The sequence below is a fragment of the Nerophis lumbriciformis genome, linkage group LG09, assembly GCF_033978685.3.
Source record: "Nerophis lumbriciformis linkage group LG09, RoL_Nlum_v2.1, whole genome shotgun sequence".
Classification (NCBI taxonomy): domain Eukaryota; kingdom Metazoa; phylum Chordata; class Actinopteri; order Syngnathiformes; family Syngnathidae; genus Nerophis; species Nerophis lumbriciformis.
Window position 1 is genome coordinate 21,803,457 of NC_084556.2, and position 26,638 is coordinate 21,830,094.

At 41.6% G+C, this 26,638-nt stretch overlaps 1 protein-coding gene across 1 annotated transcript in view; it reads right to left on the reverse strand.

The window, feature by feature from the left end:
- The window catches only part of chrne (cholinergic receptor, nicotinic, epsilon), a 38,995-nt gene extending 13,675 nt beyond the window's left edge, over positions 1 to 25,320 (reverse strand). Inside the window, exon 1 of the mRNA XM_061961579.1 lies at positions 25,215 to 25,320. Coding sequence (XP_061817563.1) covers positions 25,215 to 25,311 — 97 coding nt within the window. The 5' untranslated portion in view covers positions 25,312 to 25,320. The remainder of the gene's footprint in view (positions 1 to 25,214) is intronic.
- Positions 25,321 to 26,638: the final 1,318 nt, after the last annotated feature.

A 26,638-nucleotide genomic window follows, 5' to 3' on the forward strand; every position in this document is an offset into this window, starting at 1 on the left:
ATCAGAAAGTATAAGAAAAAATGTCTACATTTGATTATTTACAATCCGAAGAGGTATTATGTGGAAAGGAGGGTGTTAGTTTAGGGTTGTAGTTGCCTGGAGGTGTTCTTTTAGTGCGGTTTTGAAGGAGGATAGAGATGCCCTTTATTTTACACCTGTTGGGAGTGGATTCCATATTGAAGTGGCATAGAAAGAGAATGAGTTAAGACCTTTGTTAGTTTGGAATCTGGGTTTAACGTGGTTAGTGTTAGTGTTAGTGTTATTATGCTGTTTGTTACTTATGTATGTTATGTTGCAGCTATTTAAAATCGTTTTGTCAGTTTGTTCTGGCTTGAAATAAATTGGCCCTTTGAAACATATCTTTGTCTTTGTGTGTTGTATGTAGAGCACATTGCTTAGCAGAGTTCAGTGATGCAAATGTATGTCAAGTTGATCAACAGATTGTATTATTCTCCAGTGCAATAACAGTACTGAAATGATAATGATAATGGGAGCTTTAAAAACAAAAAGTAGAAGAAGTAACTAAATAGTTACTTTTCACAGTAACGCATTACTTTTTGGTGTAAGTAACTGAGTTAGTAACTGAGTTACTTTTGAAATAAAGTAACTAGTAACTGTAACTAGTTACTGGTTTTCAGTAACTAACCCAACACTGATCACTGGACACCGAGAGAAAGCCATGAGCAGGCATGCTTATAGCTAAACGAGACATTAAGCTAGCTTGAAACAACACAAATAACTTTAAGACGTCTAGATGAAAGTAATCAGGTAATAACAGAAAATTAACAAGTAGGTTAATAAGAGTCTAGAGAGAGGACAACATAAGAACAACTGTTGATGTGTCAGCATTGGCACAGTCAGTACTAGAGATGCGCGGATAGGCAATTATTTCATCCGCAACCGCATCACAAAAGTCGTCAACCATCCGCCATCCACCCGATCTAACATTTAATCAGAACTGCACCCGCCCGCACCCGCCCGTTGTTATATATCTAATATAGACGATGCAAGGCATTAGTGAGGTTATAAAGCTTTTGCCTGTTAAAGAAAGGAGACACCAGTGCGCAATCATCTGGGAGCCGCGCTGAGCGCACCTCCAAGCGCGTGGAGGTGCGATGTCCCTCGCACCCGCGGCGGCTCCACCTGGGCTCGCGCCCGAGGCTTCAGCGCGCACCGCGGCGGCCATCCTACTCGTCGCGGCCTAGCCCTCGCGGCTCTCGCTGCCGGCGACGGCCGGGTATGGGCCCGACGCTCCAGCGCCATCCATTTTCAGGGCTAGTTGATTTGGCAGGTGGGTTGTTACACACTCCTTAGCGGGTTCCGACTTCCATGGCCACCGTCCTGCTGTCTATATCAACCAACACCTTTTCTGGGGTCTGATGAGCGTCGGCATCGGGCGCCTTAACCCGGCGTTCGGTTCATCCCGCAGCGCCAGTTCTGCTTACTAAAAATGGCCCACTCGGCTCACCAGGGTGAGCCCCAACCCTTTCGTGAGCGCACTGCGCGCGGAGTGACCCCTGTTACGCGCCCCCGGGAACGAGGGTGGCGGGCAGGTAAGCTGCGCGGGCGGAGCGCGCGGAGTGACCCCTGTTACGAGCCCCCGGCCACGGGGGTGGCGGGCAAGTAAGCTGCTTACCTGCTGCGCGTGACGCCGGCCGCGGCGAAGGCGGACGAGGCGGGGTGTCGGTGCGGTGGTGACCCTGGACGTGCGTCGGGCCCTTCTCGCGGATCACCTCAACTATGGCTCCCGGTGGGGCCCTCTCGGGAGAAGGAGCCTCGGTCCCGGACCCTGGCGAGGCATCCCTTCTCCGCTCCGTAAAAGTGTCCATCTCTTTTTTTTTTCTTCTTCTGTTGTGGCATATGCTGCAGGTGCCTGCTCGTTTTTCGTATGTGGGTAACAACATTTAACTATGTATATATATTTCCGAATTGGTTTAACTGCCACCCACCTGAATCTATTCAAAATCTAGTTTTTTTTTATTTCAACCGCCCGACCCGACCCGCGGATAAAATCTTTTTTTTTTTTATTTCAACCGCCCGATCTGCGGATAATCCGCGGACTCCGCGGTTGTGTCCGCAAACCGCGCATCTCTAGTCAGTACACAACACGCAAGAGGAGGGCGGATTGAGCTATAAATGATAAAGTATACGATCGATACTAGAGTGATTAGATAGCTTTTTTTTTATTTTCTCAATTTTTTTTAATTTGTTGCTGTTAATGTTTACAAACTCAGTAATAATAAATAATTACCTGGAGACAGGAGGACTTTGAGGTCAAAAACCAAAAGATTTAAATGAGTAGTAGAGTCTTTGCTTTTGTTTAGTTATTGTGAACTATTGACCTTGTTTTGATTAAACACTTGTATGTAACAAAAGACAACAAGGACACCGTTTAAATATTGTGTTGATTTTGTTAAATCGCCAATAGCACTCACCATAAATACATTAAAATATGTACAGTTACTACCTGTGATTGGTATTGTTTTCTATCGGCTGATCTCACTCAGGGATGATTGGTATCGCAATCGGCAGCTTAAAACCCAGATCGGAACATTCCTAGAATCTGTTGTTGTATAAAAAGTGAAGTGATAATTTCAGCATGTAAATGTTTTCAATACAATGCAACATTTACTTTTAATTTATTTTATAACAGTAATACATGTCCTGAAAAGTTATGAGCACCAAACATTAAAAAAAAACATCAGCCTTGGGTTTTGGTACTCTACTTTTGAAGGAAGAGGTGCTCAAAAGTTTCGTCTTTTCATTAACTTTTTCTTAATGGGCATAGAGCAAAATGTCCGACACTTCACACAGGACAGCTTTGTAAGAAAGAAAAGAGGCTTCACAACACATCTTGAAATAAAGCCTGGAGCTTTAGTCAGTTAGTTACAGAGGTGGGAGCTGTAAATTTGATCATTTAGTTTTTCTTCAATAATGTTAGTTAGCACTGTTGCTCACATAGTTATGGTAGTGTAGCGAAGGTTTGTGAAAATACGGGAACAATAATAATGCAACAATATTGGAGGTTAGGTGAGTGCTAACATATTTACCAAAACAATAGCTTTTCTGTCCCATTTTGAAGATAGAACCAATATATCACACGACTCACATTTTTTTCTTTACTCATTATGTTTTATCAATAAAGAAATAATAAATTAATTAAAAAAACATTATTTTTCTTATTCCAACAACATTGCCAAAACAACTGAATGAATGAGTTGATGATGAAGACAAGGTGACTTTTTGGGATTAGGTAACTGGAAGCAAAGTTAAAGACCACAAAGTCAGTTACAAAAAAAATAAACTCACTGCACAACTAAAATAAATAAGAAATAAGACAGTTCTTCCTCTTACAATGCATTGTATATTAAATTAAACCAACCAAAAGCTAAACAAACAAAAACATTGTAGCAAAGTACTGTAAAAGCAGCTGGCTCCAAATGTGTTTTGGACTATCTTAATGGTTCACATTTAGGTCACAGTAAACGTTTGACTTTGCACAGCGGTGGATCTTTGGCACACTGATTTTGTTTCATGGTGTTTTAGTAAAAAAGGTTCCCAGGCCCTACAGTATACTTCTGACAACAACATTTTTTGTGACTCACATATATTTAAAACTGAAATAACATGTCTCAGTAGCTCTCTAATATAGCTTTTTTTCTGGTCAGCCACTTGTTGCTAGGCAGAATCATTGGCAAAGGACATTGAAACACTAAAAGAACACAATCACAACTAAAGTCATTAGTGTATTGATTAATACTCATATTTTCATATAAATTAGGTCTTCAACAGGGGGTCTGTGACCCCTAGGTGGTCTGCAGAGGTACTGCGTGAGGCCTGTGAATTTCTTGGTTTATTAGACTTTAAACATATTTTTTATTATTATATTCATGTTAGCATTTAATATAGTTAGCGATTAGTGCGATTGGTTTTGCAGTCAGAAACACACTTTTGGCATCAGTGGAACCTCCATCAGGAGGTACTGAGCGATTGCTGTCTATCCGTCTCAGCACTGCTACAGGTCCAGTGAACATTCTCAGTGTCAATGCTCCTACTCTTTTCTCAACTGAGGAGATCAAAGATAGATTCTTTTAGCAACTTGATGAGCAGATCAAGGGTTTTCCTAAAGATGAGTGCTTAATCGTCCTTGGAGATTTTAATGCCAGAGTAGGCGCAGACCATGCATCATGGCCATCTTGCTTGGGACATCATGGCATCGGAAAGATGAACATAAATGGCCAGAGGCTGCTGGAGCTATGCACCTATCACAACCTCTGTTTTACAAACACTTTCTTTAAGAGCAAACCATCGCACAAAGTATCATGGAAACATCCCAGGTGTCATCGATGGCATCAGCTTGATCTGATTATCACTAGGCGGTCGTCACTAAATAACATTTTTATTACTAGAAGCTATCATAGTGCAGACTGCAATACGGACCATGCCCTTGTGAGCGCCAAAGTGCGCTTCAGCTCCGTAAAATTCACAGCACCAAGGCAAAGAGTCGTGCCATTTGCATTAACACATCAAATATGTCAATTTCATGCAAGGTGGATGATTATGTATCAACCCTGGACCAAGCTCTTCAAAACCTGCCGGAGCATGATGCTACAGCAAAATGGAACGTCATGAAAGAAGCAATTTACAATACAGCTATTTCTACCTTTGGGAAGAACGAAAGAACTAGTCACGACTGGTTTAATGCCTATCTACCAATCATGAAGGCCAAACGCAAAGCATTTTTGGCATACAAGAGATGTCCAAATGCTCAGTCACTTGCAACACTCAAGAGTACTCGTTGTTACAAACAGCGCATTGCCAAACAGTGTGCAAACACCAATTGGCAGCAGCTATGCGAAGATATCCAGATGAGTGCTGAATCTGATAACATCCGTAGAATGTACAACAGTATCAAGAAAGCAGTAGGACCTGCTTTAAAACGGTCTGCTCCAATTAAATCTCAGATAGGGGAGCAGATTACCAACTGTGAAGAACAGATGGTCAGATGGGTCGAGCACTACTCAGAACTAGGGTGACCAGGTGTCCGGATTTAGGCCGGACAGTCCGGATTTTTAATGCCCTGTCCGGCGTCCGGCGCAGCATCAAGCCGGACACGTATTTGTCCTCCTTTTTGAGGCACTATGCTTGAAGAGCAGAGTTTTTTCATCTTTGCTGGGCTGCAGCGCGATAGCCAATCAAAGACCGTAAAAAATGCCCCCAACATATCAAATGATTGGCTAAGAGCGGTGTCGGATACAAATCTGCTTATCATTGGTTAAAAAAGTAAACAAGGGTCCATGTGCTTCTGCGGCATGACTTGGACAGAAAGTTAGCATCATGCCAAAACGCAAGACCTCGTTTAATTCTGAATGGATAAAAGAGCACGAATTTATAACGAAAAGCAGTCGAGACTCATTCCATGGCTTCTGCACACTTTGTCGATGTGATGTCGACGTAAGTAGTCAGGGGAAAGCTGCAATTGAACGGCATGCGGGTACGGATAAACATAAAAGTAATAAACGTGCGGCAGGTACCTCTTCAATGAGGACATTTTTTCGTGAAGTTTCGTCGCCCCTGGATGACAAGATAACCGCTGCGGAGCTGTGCAAGGTGTACCATGCTGTAAAGCAGTGGTTCTCAAATGGGGGTACGTGTACCCCTGGGGGTATGTAATGTAATGTAAGTTCATAAACTGAACATCAAATCAAGTCGGCTATTCCATTCATTACCATAAAGCCAGAGTTTCCCCCATGCCATGATGGTTTGACCCTCACTAAAATGTCTGTGAAAAAGAACTGTGAAAAGAAATGCAAAAATGCAATATTCAGTGTTGACAGCTAGATTTTTTGTAGACATGTTCCATAAATATTGATGTTAAAGATTTCTTTTTTTGTGAAGAAATGTTTAGAATTAAGTTCATGAATCCAGATGGATCTCTATTACAATCCCCAAAGAGGGCACTTTAAGTTGATGATTACTTCTATGTGTAGAAATCTTTATTAATAATTGAATCACTTGTTTATTTTTCAACAAGTTTTTAGTTATTTTATATATATTTTTCCAAATAGTTCAAGAAAGACCACTACAAATGAGCAATATTTTGCACTGTTATACAATTTAATAAATCAGAAATTGATGACATAGTGCTGTATTTTACTTCTTCATCTCTTTTTTTCAACCAAAAATGCTTTGCTCTGATTAGGGGGTACTTGAATTAAAAAAATGTTCACAGGGGGTACATCACTGAAAAAAGGGTTGAGAACCACTGCAAAGCATCACCAGTCCTACAGAAGTTTAGACTGCGGCATGAAAGTGGACCGGGAGATTTTCAGTGACTAGCCCACAGCTAAAGGGATGGCCTGTGGCCGAACAAAAGCCAAGGCATTGTGCGAGAACGTCATCGCTCACTATTCAGTACAGGAACATACCGACTACATAAAAGAAAACAACCTACCCTTTTCCGTAGCAACCGACGCCTCAAATAAAGGAACAAACAAGTGTTTTTCCCATTGTGGTAAGGTATTTTCACTTTGATGAAGGCATCCAACATGTCCTGTTGGATTTTTATAGTGACAGCAACGAAACGTCAGAAGCCATAACAAACCAGCTGCTGGCAAAACTTGAGATGTCTGGCTTAGAGGTGAAAAACATGTCTGCATATGCAGCAGACAATGCCAGTGTCAATTGTGGCAAACATAACAGTGTATCAGAAGCTGAAACTGAGCCAAAAAGATGTGCTCCCTGCAAACTGTTTGGCCCATATTCTGCATAACGCAACCAGATATGCAGCAAGCAGCCTTGATGTTGATGTGGAACATTTTTTTGTGGCTTTTTTTTAAAATTATATATGTTAACTACATTTAAGTCCACACATGTTATGCTTTGTGGTACTCTGCACTTGAAAAGATTCATCTCAGTGGTCACTTTTTGAACACCACAATGTATTGAATAAATACAAATACTGTTAACAAACACTTGACTTTAATATTTTTTCCTATTCAGCCACACAAACATCATCTTTAAACCACTCAAAATTGTACTATAAATAAGGTATACCAGAGTCCTATGTACACCATAGTAATTTATTGATATGCCGCATAATGTCCTCCTTTTTGGTGTCATGGAAATGGTCACCCTACTCAGAACTATACAGCCGTGAAACAACTGTCTCTGATGCTGCTCTAAATGATACGAAGGAGCTACCAATCATGAATGAATTAGACGAAGTGCCTACAATGGTAGAGCTTGAAAAAGCTATTGATTCCCTTCCATCTGACAAAGATCAGGTAACGATAATATTCCACCTGAAGCTATCAAGCAAGGGAAGCCTGCCCTACTTAAACCGCTGTGCGGATTACTGTGTCTTTGCTGGGAGGAAGAAGGAGTACCTCAGGGCATGCGCGATGCCACGATTGTGACACTTTATAAGAATAAAGGGGACCGCAGTGACTGCAATAGCTATAGAAGAATTTCTCTCTTAAACATCGTTGGAAAGATGTACGCTCGCATAATCCTAAACAGATGACAGATACTTGCAGATCGTATCTATCCTGAATCCCAATGTGGTTTCAGGGCTGGAAGATCGACGACTGACATGATATTTTCAGTCCGGCAGATTCAAGAGAAGAGTAGAAAACAAGGTCAAACTCTTTACATGATGTTCATAGATCTAACTAAGGCTTTCGATCTTGTCAGCAGGAAAGGCCTTTTCAAGCTTCTACAAAAGATTGGATGTCCTCCAAAACTACTCAGCATGTTGATCTCTATTACATTCCAACATGAAGGAAACAGTCTTGTATGATGGATCTTGTTCGGACTCCTTCTCTATCAACAATGGTGTTAAGCAGGGCTGCGTTTTAGCACCAACCCTTTTTGGAATATTCTTCTCTATACTCCTGTCCTACGCTTTCGACACATCCATTGAGGTGGTCTATCTACACACACGGTCTGACGGCAAATTGTTCAATCTGGCAAGATTACGTGCAAAGACCAAAAGGAGGTCAGTGTAAATCCGAGAGATGCCTTTTGCAGACGATGCTGCTCTTGTTACCAACACCAAAGAAGCACTACAATGTCTAAGTGACTGTTTTGTGAATGCTTGTGAACAGTTTGGACTTACAGTTAGTCTGCAGAAAACCAATGTTAGCGTTCAAGGTGCTGCAAATCCTTCTATCAAGATGAATGGTGTCACTTTAGAAGTAGTAGATAACTTTATACACCTAGGGTCGACAATCAGCAATAAACTCTCGCTTGATGTTGAACTTGACAGGAGGCTTGGAAAGGCAAATAGCATCATGGCTAATCTAGGAAAACAACGCTCTTACTCAACATACAAAGATCAGAGTTTATCAGGCCTGCGTTCTCAGCACTTTACTCAACGGAAGCGAGACCTGGACTACTTACATGAGACAAGAGCGTCGACTAAATGCTTTGCCCATGCGGTGCATCAAGCGTACCCTTGGTATTAGTTGGCAGGACTATATTTCACACAGTGTCATTCTTCAGCGGGATAATATCCATAGCATGAACTCCCTGCTAAGCCAGCGCTATCTTCGATGGCTGACACATGTTCGGCGGATGGAGGACGGACGGCTTCCCAAGGACATTATGTATGGACAACTGGCTGCTGGTTCCAGACGTGTCGGTCGTCCCTCCCTCCGGTTCAAGGACGCATGCAGGAGAGATCTGAAGGCGCGTAATATTTCTCCAGACAGCTGGGAGATACAAGCGGAGAACCAAAATGTCTGGCGTCAAGCGGTTAGACGGGGTATTGCAGAGGCTGATTTGAGGAGAGGCCAGCTCGCAGAGGAGAAGAGAGACAGGAGGAAACGTACTGCAACCAGGGGCGCTGAAAAGGGGGGGTAAAGGAGACGGATTCTAGGGGCCCATGATGGAGGGGGGCCCAGAGAGGCCCCTAATGATGATGAAATTATAATACAGAAAAAATAATGACACTGTGTTGGGGGCCCTGTAAAGATTCTTTTCATGGGGCCCAACATCCCTAGCGGCGCCCCTGACTGCAACTACCATCACACAGCAGGAGCGGGAAGAAGTCTCTCCACATGTTTGGACGAAGTGCAACAGGGACTGTCACTCAAGAATTGGCTTGTACAGCCATGCTAGGCGTTGTCAACAAACATGAATGTACCGTATCAAAAAAACGTCAAGTTAAAATGTGAAAACTTTAATTAAATAAGTGCATTGTATAATTACAACACTCACTATAACTAAAAAGAGATTACTAATAATTGACTAAAATCGGCTTCCTCCCACTTCCAAAGACATGCACCTGGGGATAGGTTGATTGGCAACACTAAATTGGCCCTAGTGTGTGAATGTGAGTGTAAATGTTGTCTGTCTATCTGTGTTGGCCCTGCGATGAGATGGCGACTTGTCCAGGGTGTACCCCGCCTTCCGCCCGAATGCAGCTGAGATAGGCTCCAACACCCCCCGCGACCCCGAAAGGGATAAGCGGTAGAAAATGGATGGATGGATGGACTAAAATAGGATGACAAAACGATTTAAATAAAAATAATAAACTATTAATAATAATTAAAGTACCATTAAAAAATGTAAATAAAAAAAATCAAAAATCAAACATCAAATCGAAATAAGTGTCTGACCCAAGAGCGTGAATTAGCATGATCATTCGTGACTAAGCTGCCAAAGAAGACTGTATTCTTTGAATATCTTAGTATTGCACAGTAACAAGGTATACCTTTAGGACCAATTTGATTTAAACCACAATCGTACAAAAAATATTCAAATAGTGGAGCCACGCTTTATCTTTACATCAGTTTTGGGGGTATAGCGCACTAGTTGCCAGCTCGTGATCAGTGCTCTAGTTGCCAGTTAGAGACGAGTCTGCTTGTTGCCAGCTAACTAATAGTGGTGCCATACTGTAGTCTTTGAATGTCTTAGTATTGCACAATAACAAGGTATGTTTTTTTTTTTTTATGTTGAGCGGTTTGAGTCATTAGTGCAAAAAAGCGCTATATAAATATAATTCACTTCACTGTCTTGTAATTGGTGCCATATTTGTGAGGATCATGCATTTGTGGGAGGAGCAACTGGGGTGTCGTCACGATAGCACTGACGGATCTCTGCCCAGAAAATCCAGTGCAGTTGGCCGGAGGGAAGTACAGTATTTGGGGTACCACTTGGGAGGAGGGTAGGTGTGCCCGCAGGTAGACAAAACAGCGGTAATTGCGGCCTGCCCAACCCCCAAGACGAAAAAAGAGGTGAGGCAGTTTTTGGGTCTGGCGGGTTACTACCGGAGGTTTATCCCTCGGTTTGCGGACCTGACCAGCCCACTAACTGACCTCACCCGAAAGGGTGCGCCAGATCTGGTCCAGTGGACGGAGCAGTGCCAGCAGGCATATGAGAGGGTTAAAAAGGCCCTCTGTGATGAGCCGGTCCTGCACATGCCTGATTTTTCTCTCCCGTTTTGTCTGCAGGCTGACGCGCCGGGCAGAGGACTGGGAGCGGTTTTGTCCCAGCAGGTGGAGGGCGTCGACCGCCCCATCCTTTACATCAGCAGAAAGTTGTCAGAAAGAGAGGCCAGATATAGCACAGTGGCGAGAGAGTGCCTCGCCATCCGATGGGCGGTCGGGGCCCTCCGGTACTACCTCCTGGGGCGCTCATTCAGTCTCTGCTCGGACCACAAACCCCTCCAGTGGCTCCACCGCATGAAAGATGCCAACGTGCGGATCACCCGTTGGTATCTAGCTTTACAACCCTACAACTTTAGAGTGATCCACAGACCGGGTGCGCAGATGGTTGTGGCCAACTTCCTCCCCGCTCCCTCACAGGGGTGGGGGTGAGTAGGCGCGGCCGGACGGCTTCCCGGCCTGCGTCTGGCGGTGGAGGTATGCGTGGCCTGCGGGCCTGCAGCAAAGCGGGGTGTGCCAGGACCGGCGACAGGTTTGTAGATGGCTCACCTGGGCCTGGTTATCTAATCACCTGTCGCTCTGTTAAAAGGCAACAGCCGGAAGGAGAGAGTTGTTGGAGTGGGAGTTGGAGCTGAAGGAGAGTCGGAGCGTAAGCGAGAGAAAAGACATTTGCTGAAAAGCCACAAAAAGACTGTATTTGGAAAAAATAAAACGTCATTGTGAATCTGACCTGGACTCTCATGTCAATGCTTGGTGGTCCGAAGAACCCACTGGGGGGCAACCTCCACACAAAGATATGTTTCAAAGGGCCAATTTATCCTGCAACTCGGTGCGGCGATTAAGCAAGTCGAACAGCGAACAGCAGCAGCTGAGGTGAGGGTTCAACATATTTTTATTAGTATTTCATTTAAAAAACTCGGAAGTGATATTTTGATTTGAAATTAATGTTTATAACATGAATTAACAGTTTTCGCAAAAATGTCATATGCCTGAATATTTGTCAACTAAACTGTTCTACGATATTAGCCGTAAAAGCTAACTACGGCAAGAGATAAGCTAGCTTCTACGTCAGTACGAACCGCGTTTGACTTTGTACAAACGTATTTTTCATACTTAACATTATTCTGTTTGACTAATTTCACTTGAACAAATCTTTTCTAACATTCCACACAACAAAATAATAAATTAATGTATGCAGATCTCATATCAGATTAATATTGGTATCGGCCAACAGTCAAGGCTCCAATATTGGTAAGGTATTGAAAGTGGAAAAGTTGTATCGGGACATCTGTAGTGGTGACTACAGTGGACAGCTATTCAAAAGCAGTTTTCTCCTATATGCATGATCAGAATCAGAATCAGAATCAGAAGTACTTTATTCATCTCTGAGGGGAAATTCATTATTTAGTATTCATTTTGTGACTGTTGTCTGTCTATCTGTGTTGGCCCTGCAATGAGGTGGCGACTTGTCCAGGGTGTACCCCGCCTTCCGCCCGAATGCAGCTGAGATAGGCTCCAGCACCCCCCGCGACCCCGAACGGGACAAGCGGTAGAAAATGGATGGATGGATGGAGTATTAATTAGAAGTTGAGCATCAGTCACTTGAATGGATGCTATTGTGTTTTAAACGCAGAAGATGGCTAATTGAAGTGCAGTGCAGGGGAGGAATACCAGTCAACTCCTTCTATTCTAAGAGATCACAGATTTTTTTGTATCTATCCTTTTTAACATTTATGATGTTGCACCTGTTGTTTTAATTTAATTTTTGTTGTAATTCACCTAATTTATTTACAACACTTTGTCATTTTTATCTGTGAAAAGTGCTTTATAAATAAAATGTACTTACTTTCTTATTTGCTGACATAAAACATGGGGATATTTAGCAACAACTAAGGAGTAATATAATTATTGACATTTCTAAATATTCATTTTGTGATTTGAGAAGACTGAGATTAATCATGTGTCCACTAAATTGGACATCATCTATCACTGGCAACATTTTGACTGACTTGCTGCGACATTGTTGTTCTTGAAAATACTCATATGTAGTAACTTTTTGGCTGCAATTGTATTACATTTATTTAATTGTTTTTATTAGAGTCTACCAAATTTTGTGGATTAAGTCTTAATCTTATAATGATCAAAACAGTTATTTTTGACATACACTTAACTGTATTGAAATATATTAAAATATCATATGTTATGTGAACGTGTCGTTGACGCTCATTAAACACATTTCACAGGGTTCACAAAATTTTACTTAATTCTTTTTTTTCTTAAAAATGTATTTAATCAATAAAACCCCTAATATCTGTTGTCCACCTGAGTAAACACCTGTTGTTTCTAGAGAGTACTAAAAACACAAAGTTTATCTTCGCTTGTACATAAGCTAGTTTATGACCATTTGCTTTTGATGACATGAATTTATTTAAGTAATTTAATAATAATGATAATTACTGTTTGTTCTATTTTTAAAAATTTATCTGTCCTCTTCTACGGTTTACAATAAAAACATATCTAAGTTCTTAACGGATAGTTTGTACATTTTGAATATAATTGCAAACATTTACAAAGGATAATTTGCATCACACCTGTATGTGTGTCTTGTCTGTTTTAACAAGTGGCAGTTTTGCTTTGGTGTCAAGTATGTAAGTAAGTACCCGAACCGGATACAGTAATGGCATTGGTTTGAATAACGTTAGGTTAGGTAAATACTTTTTTTTACCCCGGGGGAAACTATGTTGATTTTTTTTTACAATATAAACATAGCACAGAAAGTTAGTAAATGTGTGTTTGGTCGATAATGTTGAAGGTGGCGGTAATCATTTTGCAATGCAGCCTGCTGAAAATGATGGAAAGCGCCAATCTGCATAGCAAATGATGCTGTGGCCAAAGTTTTTTTTAACTGTTTTTTTTAACTTAAATTGACATGCTTTAATCACTTTTCATACATGTTGCTCAAATGAAGATGATAACAGGATTATCCAGTGATAAGTTCAACCTAAAATTAGATGAGTGGGACTGGTCCCCTGTGCTCATGAGCAACCTGATCGATGTTGCTTGGGATCGCTTCAAAACAGCGTTCCTAAAGATGCTAAATGACATGGCTCCCGTGAGAACAGTCAGGATCAAAGCCCACTCCAAACCATGGATGAATCCGGACCTATTAGCTACCATAAAAGACAGAGACAGAAAATACTCTGAATACCAAAAGTGTAAAACAGAAGTAGATAAACAACCCAATAATAACCTCAAATCACTCCTTTCAACACTCAAAAAACAATGCAATAAATTAAGAAATAAGACAACCAACCTGACTAAATCCTTAAAAAAAATTACATTAACGACAAAATAGAGGAAAACACAAATAAGCCACGTGAGCTCTGAAAGATCCTCAACAACCAGCTTCCCGGTTGCAGCCAGAAACTAAAAACTAGACTCACCAACATCAACATCAATGAGGGTGACTCCCTCATTATAGACAAAATAGAGGTAGTAAGCAGACTTAACACCTTTTTCACCAGCATAGCCGCAACTCTTGTCAACAAGCTGTCCCACCACTCTGGTCGCTTTGGTGTAGAACACATTAAAGCCTTCTACAGAAAGCCAGGAGTATCCAACAACGATTTCAAATTAGAAATGGTCTCAGCTGATGAGGTGCTTAAAAAATTGAGCGCGCTCCACCCAAACAAGACCACCGGCCTTGAATATATCCCCTCCAGATTCCTCAGGGACTCTGCCTCCATCATTGCCCCAATCATCACGCACATAATAAACCTATCAATTACACAAGGCCAAGTACCAAAAGATTTTAAGATAGCAAGAGTAACTCCCCTCTTTAAAAAAGGAAGCAAATTAGAACCTGGCAACTACCGACCTGTTTCTATTCTCAGTTCCATTTCGAAAGTAATGGAAAAATTAGTTTATGAACAGGTCGATAGTTACCTTGCTACTAATAAACTCATGTACAAATTCCAATCCGGCTTCAGAACTAACCACTCCACTGACACATGCCTTCTCTATCTGACCGACCACATCAAACATGAGGTGGACGCGGGCAAATACTGCGGCATGGTCATGCTGGACCTTCAGAAGGCCTTTGACACCGTTAACCACACTATACTGTTGGATAAGCTCAAAGCAATCAGATTTAACAAAACCTCATCGAACTGGATGTAATCTTACTTGGAGGGGAGGGAACAGGTGGTAGAGGTGAATGTCACCGTGTGCCCCCCCTCTCAGTGAGCTGTGGAGTCCCCCAAGGCAGTATATTAGGGCCTTTACTGTTCCTAATATACATAAACGACATGTTATCAGCATGCGACTGTGAATTGTTCTTGTTTGCGGATGACTCGGCCCTACTGTTATCAGACAAGGACAAGTCACAAGTGCAGAAAATCCTCAGTGCTGAACTCTGTAGAACATGCACCTGGCTCGCTGACAACAAGCTATCCATACACTTGGGTAAAACGTAATCCATCCTATTTGGGTCCCACATCAACCTTAAGAAAGTCAATGACTTCACTATAAAAGTGGGTGACATTGTTATCACCAGGAAAGATGAGGTCACCTACCTAGGTTCCATTCTAGAGGCTAATCTTTCCTGTGATAAAATGGCAACCAAGGTAATCAAAAAGGTCAACCAACGAACGAGATTTCTCTATAGAATCTCCTCTCTGGTCAACAAAAGCACCATGAGGATTCTAGCGGGAATTCTCGTTCAACCCTTTTTCGATTACGCATGCACCTCCTGGTACCCTATAGCACCTCCAAAACCCTCAAATCTAAACTCCAAACATCCCAGAACAAGTTAGTCAGAGTACTTCTAGACCTCCACCCTAGATCCCACCTCACTCATACCCACTTTTTCAAAGTGGGCTGGCTCAGGGTGGAGGACAGAGTAAAACAACTTGCACTGAGCCTAGTCTATAAAATCCGCTACACCTCCCTGATACCGAAGTACATGTCAAACTACTTCCTTAACGTAAATGACCACCATAACCACAACACCAGGGGGAGCTCCACTAACCACGTTAAACCCAGATTCCGATCTAACAAAGGTCTTAACTCATTCTCTTTCTATGCCACATCAATGTGAAATGCGCTCCCAACAGGTATAAAAGAAAGGGCACCTCTATCCTCCTTCAAAACCGCACTAAAAGTTCACCTCCAGGCAACTTCAACCCTAAACTAACACCCTCCCCGGATTGTTAATAATCAAATGTAAATAATCAAATGTAGATACTTTTTCTTATGCTTTCTGATCTCTCTCTCTCTCTCTCTCTATCTCTCTCTCTCTATCTCTCTCTCTCTCTCTCTCTCTCTCTTTCTCTATCTCTCTCTCTCACTCTCTCTCTCTCTCTCTCTCTCTTTCTCTCTCTCTCTCTCTTTTTATGTCCACTACTTGCTGTACATATCCTATCAAGTCAGACCTACACTGTTTCAATATCCATTTCTCTGTTCTCAATAGTTGATGACTGAAGTGATGATAACACCCAAACCTAACACCCCCCCCCCCCCCCCCCCCCCCTTCACATCCCACACCCCGGATTGTAAATAATGTAAATAATTCAATGTATATACTCTGATGATTATCTTGTGTGATGACTGTATGATGATGATAGTACCGGTATATATCTGATAGTATATATCTGTATTATGAATCAATTTAAGTGGACTCCGACTTAAACAAGTTGAAAAACTTATTCGGGTGTTACCATTTAGTGGTTAATTGTACGGAATATGTACTTCACTGTGCAATCTACTAATACAAGTCTCAATCAATCAATCAATCAAAAGAAAAAGAAGGGAGGACTTCATTTTCATACAACTGTTATCAAATACTTCTTGGTCCCATTTATTTGCTTTAATAAAATAAAAAATAAATTTTTTTGGAGCCTTTCTTACCTTCTACTATATTTGTATATGAAGTACTAGTAAATGCTCTATCCTCCATTTAAAACGGACTTCTATGATCACTTCTGTTTTGTCTTAAAGGGGAACTGCCCTTTTTATGGAATGTTGCCTATCATTCACAATCATTATGAGAGACAAGAACACACATATTTTTTGGGGCGGAGGAGAGGGGGGGGTAACGATGATTTAAAAAAAAACACTTTCCAAATGCGGCTAATGGGAGCCTCTGTTATAGCCTTCAAAGCCCTCTAAAACAATTTCAAAACCCTCCGTCGACGTTTTATAAACACGGTGCATGTCTATATATAGTGTAGTAACAGACACATTCAAAACAATTTGTAATATGTACATATTTTGCTATTTTTCGGGATTTCCTTCTCTGACACATTTATTTCCGTTTCCATATCAGCGCACATCTGACTTCCAGCATCCACTGTGTGTTCTTACTCCTGCAAACAAACACGCGAGTGTGTGTTTTTATCATGGCAGACTTGGTAATAGACAACAAAGACGAAATATGTGTGGACAAATGAGGATTCACAACCTTATCTTTTTGAAGCTGAATATACTGAAGATGAACTGCTGCTTATAGAAGCGAGCACAAAGAAGAGAGTAAAACCTTGGAGCAGATGGAAGCTGGAACTTTTGAGCCAAGCTATGCAGAATTATTGGAATGCCCAAATCAACTGGAAACATCCAGTTTGACCAAACGGACAACTGTTCATCGAGTAGGTCACTACACTATTGTTTATAATACATGCAGCACATCACCGTACATTACAGTATTTTTGTCTTCTTGTCTCTCATAGTGATTGTGAACGAGAGGCAAAATAAAACATAAAAATGCAGTGCCCCCTTAAATACAAGAAAAATACAAGAAATACAAGAAAAGACCAAACATGTCCACACGAACACAGGTAGTTTAAAAAACGCATAAAATGATCTCTGTCCACACAAGAGTAGTTTCAAAATTGTCTCTGTCTACACACAATAACGCATGCACCAGCTGTCATGCACATGTTGTCCAATCAGAAGCCTCGAAAAGCAACCACAACTGACTTGGTGGCATTGCACCTCTGTTATTATAATGTTTATTTCAATATATATCAATGCCAGCTATATTATCTTTACTGCACTTACACAGAGCCCTAAACACTTGTGGAATTATAACACATTCAATCAGCAACATGGTGCAGTGAAATGTCCATTATTTCTAAAATCAGTGCACACTAACAAAGAAAAAAAAGAAACTTCTTGACAAGTTAAGTGCCCAAAGCGCACGGACATGCATGTGCAGCTGCAAAACTCTGGCGGAATTATAACGCATTTAATAATCAATAAAGTGAAATCTTGCATGTGCAATGTTGTGTACTTTGTTTTTAACATCAATGCACACTAACAAGGAGGAAGGATACATCATGTTTTGTTTTTTTAGTCGCTCAGGCGCGTTATTTGTGCGTGCACAAATCGATACAAATGGAAGAAACAGACTCAAGTTAACTTCATGATCTGTCTTAAATAAGGATTAAAAACATGAGATAATGTTGCACCTTCTTAAGACACAAAAGTAAAAACTCCATCAACTGGAGGTTCGAGTCTTTTTTGTTGTCGTCTCAAAATAGCAGCATGTTTACGTTCAAACATACAGTAAGTCCGTGTGTTTAAAGACAGCAAGGCAGTGTTGTTGGGCTTTGAGAATGACAACGCACAGCCGTGACGTCATCAGAGGAGTACAAGTCTCCGTTTGTGCCATGTACACGCATACGCTGAGCGGCAGTGGTGTGCCGTCAGGGCCAGCAAGGCCTTCTCTGCTGGCCTAACATAACCAGAAATCATGATCATAATTAAAGATAAAAGTAATTTTTAATTTACTTTCCCTAAATATCTAAAAGTATTCATATTCTCTTCATGTCGTATTATGCTCCTTACAATGCTGTTGTTTTTAGGTTAGAGTTTTTAGCCAATCAGAATTCAGCGAGCTTATGTTGCCATGCTGTACAAAATTTACTTGTGGCCTTCAGAATCAACAATGCAGGCGTCTATGCACTGTAATGGGCACATACAGTTGATAGACAATTGCCATAGCCAATCAGATCACAAGTTGTTGTCAGTAAGACCTTCTAGCTGGCCTTACGCTGTGATTGGATACTCACTTGGGAGTCTCATATGAGTATCCAATCACAAGTTGCGAAAACAGGAAGCGTCACCGGAGCCATGCGAGCCATAGAAAGCCACAGAAAATTCACCGGTACAATAACCACGAAGATAAAGTGTTTGTCTTACACCTAGTAATCCGCTGTGGACAGTGTAAATACATTTTTGACAGGCAATCACATTTTGGCACAACACCGTCGGTAAAATGGTTTCACCGCCACTTTCACATGAATCAAACGACTACGACGGCACCACTGGCTTATACGGCGTCGGATCCTACAAATTGTGAGTTCAAATACTGTATTTCTTTATTTTTTCATGTTTCATTTGTTTTATACAATTATGTTAATTTTGACAGTTCCACGTAATATGTGTTTTAATTGCTGATGCGGGTTTATTGAATGTTAAATGCACCGAAAAATAGACCCTTTTGTACACTGTTGAGGGGATTCAATGCGCAGTAGAGTGCAAGTGTAAGTGTGTTTCTGTATAGTATCTCCAGCCGTGTCCATGTGGTGACATAAATTACGGTATTTTGAGAGGTGAAGTCGGAGTAAGTAGGACATCACTGAAGGCCTAGGTGAGAAACACACGGTCCGACACTGCTGAGCGGGGAGTTTTGGAATTCCACACTTTGGCCAGCATTTGCAAAAGTCTGCGTCTTTAAGGACAAAAGTATGTGTTTGCGTGTGGGCAAGAGGCCTAACCGCAGACATAATTATGCTTTTATTAAGTACCCATGTTCGTGTGGACATGGCCTTCAATGTTAACTGGTCGTCCAACTTTGCACAATTTAACGCAATGCAGGACTGCTTGTATTTGATACATGTTTTCTGATATTGATGTCAGAGTTTGTAGGACGCAAACCCCAAGATGCAGAGAAGGCGGAAGGCGTTGTGCAAGAAAACATGATTTAATTAAACACTATGGCAAAACAACAAAGAAAAAGGTAACAAAAGGCGCGCACAAGGCGGAGAACAAAATGGACTAAAATAGCACAGAGGCTAACTGTGGACAAGAAACCAAAACACTTACTGTGACACGAAGGAACTAGGACATGAGCAGAGTGAAACAAAAGTAGACAGAGCTACAACGACACGTGTTAAGACAGGTAGTAGTGACAATGATCCAGCAGTGACTGGAGGGTAGGGCAGGTATAAATAGCAGCTGGCTGATTGACACCAGGTGTGGCCAGGTGCCAATCAGCCACAGCTGAGGGGACACAGCACTCAGGGAGAAACAGGAAACAGAACCAAAACAAGAGCGCTGACAGGAAATACTACACACACAGAGGAAAAACTCAAAACATAACTAAACCGTCAGTGACAAACCTGACAGTAGCCCCCCTTCCCACAACGGATACCAGACGTTCTAGGAACCCCCCCCCCCCCAAAAAAGTCCAAAGTCACGGGAGGGTGGAGGGAGGACAAGGAGGTGGGCCACCAGGCCAAGTGTCCCCGCAACCAGCGGGGAAGAGTTAGGTGGCGACGGCGAGTTGAACGCCGCCGCAATTGGCGAGGCGGCTCGTCCGTCGGTGTGGGAGAACCCACCGGAGACGATGGTGGCGCCCTCTGCTGGCCCACCGGAGAAGATGGCGGTGGCGCCCTCTGCTGGCCCACCGGGGAGGATGGCGGTGGCGCCCTCTGCTGGCCCACCGGGGAGGATGGCGGTGGCGCCCTCTGCTGGCCCACCGGGGAGGATGGCGGTGGCGCCCTCTGCTGGCCCACCGGAGTGCATGGTGGCGTCTGCCGGCCCACCGGAGTGCATGGTGGCGTCTGCCGGCCCACCGGAGTGCATGGTGGCGCCGTAGGTTGCAGACCCACCGGAGATGATGGTGGCATCTGCCGGCCCACCGGAAATGATGGTGGCGTTTGTTGCAGACCCACCTGAGATGATGGCGTTGTCTTTTGCAGACCCACTGGGGCGAGAAGTAGCTGTGCCTCCCTAGCTGCACAGCCTCTCATAGCCCCCCCCTCAAGGGACGGATCCCAGACATCACCAGATAGGCCCACAGACGACAGGGGTGGGTGGGAGAGGGCTTGGAATGAGGCCGAACTTTTCTTTAATTTATCCATTAATTCCAAAGCCTTGTTCATCCTCTCCGCCATGGACATGTCTGCGAGGTTCGAATTTGGCTGGATCATTATGTCAGAGTTTGTAGGACGCGAACCCCAAGATGCAGAGAAGGCGGAAGGCGTTGTGCAAGAAAACATGATTTAATTAAACACTATGGCAAAACAACAAAGAAAAAGGTAACAAAAGGCGCGCACAAGGCGGAGAACAAAATGGACTAAAATAGCACAGAGGCTAACTGTGGACAAGAAACCAAAACACTTACTGTGACACGAAGGAACACATGAGCAGAGTGAAACAAAAGTAGACAGAGCTACAACGACACGTGTTAAGACAGGTAGTAGTGACAATGATCCAGCAGTGACTGGAGGGTAGGGCAGGTATAAATAGCAGCTGGCTGATTGACACCAGGTGTGGCCAGGTGCCAATCAGCCACAGCTGAGGGGACACAGCACTCAGGGAGAAACAGGAAACAGAACCAAAACAAGAGCGCTGACAGGAAATACTACACACACAGAGGAAAAACTCAAAACATAACTAAACCGTCAGTGACAAACCTGACAATTGAACCAATATCCAATATCAATATCGGATGGGGACCCCCTTTGTGACCACTATGCATGAAATGGTTGAAGTATGTATTTGTTACATGGGAATAATCTGTTATGTACGGACAATATTGTCAAAATAATCCCTGTTTGCACAAATATGAAAAAAAAAACCTTCCAACTCTCCAATTTGCATAGACATCAGCAATTCCCATGCCTTTGGAAGGGAAATTTGTGCACTCACTGTTTTTAACACTCTTGCAAGTGCCGTATTGACCTATAAATACGTTTATATATTTTTCCCTAGAGAAAAATCTGAAAAGACGAGTTGTCTTATATTCGGGATCTAGATAGTTATACATGCAAATCAATAGGTAAATGAGTCAAAGCCTTTTTTTGTGTCACTCACACACACCAATGATCTGAAGAGATGCAACTGCAATATAGAGACTTCCTCAAAAAAAGTGTCTAAAAGGTGTTATTTGTTGATGCTAATGTTTGCATATGCAGTCTTCACAATGTCCATATACCACGCACCATTTTATGTGGTTTCAGTTCAGTCAGTGTCATGTAAACAGACCCTTATTGACAATGTGCATCATTGAATCTTCATCATCCACAATGTAACACTTCTCAGTTGCAAATAGTCCAAGGGAGAGAAAGACAAAGGTTATTTCCGAACGCTTGCCTCTTCCCTCACAGCTGTCACTATGCTTAGCTCAGATTACACTACAGATGCGACACTTAAAACAGGCCTGAGTGTCAACCTCAGATGATCTGCAATAATCATCACTATAACTACAATATTCTATTGGTCGATAGAAAATTAGTCATGCTTCATTTCGTCTGTATATAGACACATTCAAAGTACAAAAAAAAAAGCTCAAGCACAAACTAGCAGCAGAATAACAGAAGTGGAAAAGGGTAACATTGCAGCATTATTATAATAGACACCAACATCATTCTTTGATTGGCCCAACACACTTGAATCATTGGACTTTTTGAACATACTGTATGAGAACACAAACAGCTTTTCAGTGTAACTTTGTGTTCTATATTCTGCAAAGATTCTTTGTCTCGTTCTTGTCAGCTGTAATCTACTCCATTCTAATACTTCCTAAAATCAAAAGAAATGTCTGAATGTCACCTCTTGTGCTTCTCAGGTGGCACCTACTTAATATAATGACACTTGATAGGATATGTACAACAAAATGACTCGACAACTGCTTCAGAACAAATTTTTCGCTCAATGTCACAAGTCTTTCCAGAAGACAAGAAGCTTGTAGCCAACTATGTCATCTTGAAGTGATCATTCTCCTTGGCCTCATTCCCATCTACAAACCACAACAAAACATCATGTCAAACCAACAAAGATATTAGACCACAGTTATTTTAGAACAAATAAATCCTGTTCATAGTCAAAAGGAGAAGAAAATGTTTGTATGCCCTTTGAATGTGGTTGTCTTGCATCAATTTTGTTTTGTTATTTGTTTTTAACTTAGTTCAACAAGAGGTTGTGAATTTTGCCATTTTTTGGTAGACCTGGTGATTGTTAATTATTTACAGGGGCGCCGCTAGGAATTTTGGGCCCCATGAAAAGAATCTTTACAGGGCCCCCAACACAGTGTTATTATTTTTTCTGTATTATAATTTCATCATCATTAGGGGCCTCTCTGGGCCTCCCTCCATCATGGGCCCCTAGAATCCGTCTCCTTTACCCCCCCTTTTCGGCGCCCCTGATTATTTAGTGTAATTGTGTATTTATAATTGTGCACCATTTTGATGTGTCTGCTAGTTTGAAAGTGGTGTTTATAAATTTTATTTGACTCACTATTATACTCAATTGACTCAAATGACTCATAGTGTTAGTTAGCGTTTTCAAATATTGACATTTGCTAAGGCAAATATTGCAAATGATCCATCCTCATTTAAACTCTTTCACCCCATCTAGCACATGCTGTCAACTGTGACTTAGTGTAACCTTGTGGAGTTGCTTGTAGCAAAGAATCAATTAACTTTTTATTACCTAAAATGATCTTTGTATATAAACGTTTTACAAGTTCACTATATGGCCTCAAAGTAGCTAAAGTCTCCAATAGACTCGATGTGTCGCACACAGAACAATGAACAGTAAACTAAAAATCTGGTAATTTTGTATTTTGCTTTTCTTTATTTTTCTCAAACTGCTGCTTGTCCTCTGAGATCTTCTGGTGCCACGTCACACCATGAAAACCCTTGCTCTACATTGCATCTTTGCAGTAAAGCCAGTCAAAGCTTTACACCTTTGTGTTCTGGGTATCTGTTGTACTGCGTAAGTAACCCAGCCAGGGCTGGCCAGTAGCAAAAACTCTCTATGCGATTGTTTAGGGCCACAACCACTACGGGGCTTGGGCTTTCGTAAAGATTGTTTTTGCTTTGATTCAAGTCTGTCAGTTATAAAATCCGACATCATAAAAGTTCAGATAAAATCAATTTTGCAATTCAATAATAAGTTTGTTTGAATCCAATTAGGAATGTGGAACAGTACATAAACCCCCCTGCTAGCTAAACTGAGTATCAACACTTCACTTCATTCAACACAGACGTCATAATAATGTCATCAAAGCTCACCTTTACTGATTCACACACAGCGCCAACATTGGGGAACTAGGATGAGGTGGTAGAAGAAAAGTGAAAATATGATAAAACTATTCTTGCAGCATTGGACAAAATTATGTCTAAGTTTTACTTTTGCATCTCATAGCACTTAATTGCAGAGCGTTCAAGTAACATTGATTAAAGTTCAAAACAAAGCCCGGGGGGAGGCTTAAACTCCAGTAGATTAACACATTATTATAATTATAATAATTATGTAATATTATGACAATTATTATCCACTAATGATGATAATATATTGATAATGATATTTATCAAAAACATTTTTTTTAAGTTTTCTCCAATCAAAATCTTAGAGACATTACAAGCTGCAAGCAAAACCCTTAGTAACATTCTTACATGTGTTTTAAAAAGCTAGTTTCAACCAATATCAAGTCAATATTTTTTTTTACTGCATGTAAATATACTGCATGTGTGTATGTAAGGTACGGATGTTAGCTTTAGGGTAGGTTGGGGGCCCTTCAGGAGTCGACTAACAATGATAATAAATAAGTATAATTAAAGACCAAAATGGGGCCACAAACAAAATCGTGTTTATGGCCACACAGGGCTTTGAAACCAGCCACATACTTTTTAAAAAGGCTAAAAAAAATGTGCATGCATATACTTAAAGACAAATCCTTGGGTTACTATTAGTTTTTAATATGACATTTTTTTAGCTTTTTCTTGCTATATTATGTATTTTTTTGTCTATTATTTAATTTCTGTTGGGGGTTTTTGACAGAGGAGGGTCTGCATGCTCTTCTTCTTAGTAGTATTACAAGCCATGAAAGTGGTCTGTACACTGCACACCTGAATCTTCACTCTTGCGGCAAATGTGTCGCCTTTAGCTGTCGTTTGTATTTGATTGCCAAGTAAACACATTTGGCAAAAAAACAATTCCTGTTCCTTTTTAACTAATGTGAACCACAAGTTTGTCGCTAGGAATACTTTGCATCTATGCAATGTGTGGACAAACAGTCTCGAAAAAAACTGTAACAGTATATCCTGTTTGTGAAAACGCAAACAGCCCTTCTAAATAATGTTTTTCAGGCACAAATAATCTATTTAGCACTGCTCAACATTCCTTGCTTTGTTTCCCTTAGAATAGCAACAACTCACCAAAGGAAAACCTTGCATATTATGGTTGACAATGCAAATCATGCAGGACCATGTATTTTGTTTACATCAGTACTGCAGGACCATTGGTGGTGTATTGGTTCACATAGCTGACCTTTACACAGCTGGCGTGGGATGAATTGCTCTTAAGTACGCCATTCACAATTTTCCTGTGACTGACAGGAGAGCTTTCCATGATATGGTCTGACTTCCGACTCGAAAATTAATACATGGATCATTTGCTTTCCAATCTACTCTCATACGCTCTGTAGGATTGCCAGTGTAGTTACCATTCTTGATGTAAACCTATATACTGTCTGCGTGTCACAGACAGACGATTGATCAACAAATAGTTAGCCAATGGAAGTATGTCACCTACCATGAACCAGAACAGCCCAGAGAAGAGTGACAATTCCATAAAATATCCTCAAACTGCATGCTGCCATCATGTTGTGGGGCCTCCTGGCTGTAGTCATGAACTTATAGCGAGACAGGGGAGAGGAAGAGTAAAGACGGTGAAGGAAGAGCTCTAAATCCCACCGCCACCAAACCCCCTGACTGTGCCCAACCCGGCTGTCGCTATCTGTGAGCTCGAATTACGCAGCAGCTGCGGGACTACTAAACCAGGATGTCAAGTCACAGTCCCATCACCCACAATGATAATCATTACGATCATTAGACACCAACTAAATGGGGTGATGCCAGTGTTGTAGCGCAAATGTATTTGTGTAATTGGTTACGTTCATTTTTGTGGTGACATATGTAGTGTTGTATAACTGCACTGGACTGCTCTTGAGATCTCTGTTTTCTATAATAGGGCTAGACATTTTCCGAAAAGTGTAACATTGACTAAAGAAATAGACCAGAAACGAATGTCCATTATCAGAAAGCTACTTCAGAGCACTTTTGTATGAACAAGCCTTGAACAAGTGGCAGTTTCGGGGTTACGTCTAATCTAGTGTAGTGCAAGGATTGGAGTCGGTCACTCAAGTGTAGACTACATGCACACGCCTGCTGGTGCAGTAAGGTGAACAGGTGATGGCGTTGTGTAGGCCTGCTCCGCTCCATGCTATGTATCCAGTGTATTAATACACACTGAAGAGCCTTACAACTTTGGCTGTGAGGCTCCAGTGGGCAGACAGTGTCTGCAAACCGCAGGGTTGAGGGGTTAGAGGCCTAGAGGCAGACAATACCCATAAAACCTGGAGCCGGAGTCTTAGATCTTTATCAAGATTATTAAACTATCAACAACATTTCAAACAGAAGTACTGTACTGTTCAAATTGCTACCAATTCAACCTTAAAAAGCCCACTTCCAAGACTTTACAAGTTCAAATCCAGGGACTAAACATACCATTAAAATTAGTGCCATGAGTAATATAAGCAGTGTCGTTCCGCGGTGACAAGGGCAAAAGACAGATTTTTGGAATGTGCCATGTGAGTTGCACAGTATGTGATGTACTTCTAAATATACAGTTCGTGAAACAGAGATGAGCTTCCTTAAGGTAACTGGAGCCTCCACAAGGCAGATTACATGTCTCACAGGAACAGGGACAGAAGAAAAGTTGCATCTGTTCGTCAGTGTGATCACAGAGCGAACAATATTTATTTCAAAACAAATGTCCATCTTGCTGAAGGAAGTTTGGGACAGTGCTGTAATTGTCATTAGTGTGGCTCTATTAACTTTAATTATATTTAACAGCCCTTTAAAACAACTGGCATGTTCTGTAATGTGGATCACATTCATAATACATAGGGCCTGATCTACAAAGATCACAAATAAAAAGTGCTAAATAGAGTGTGC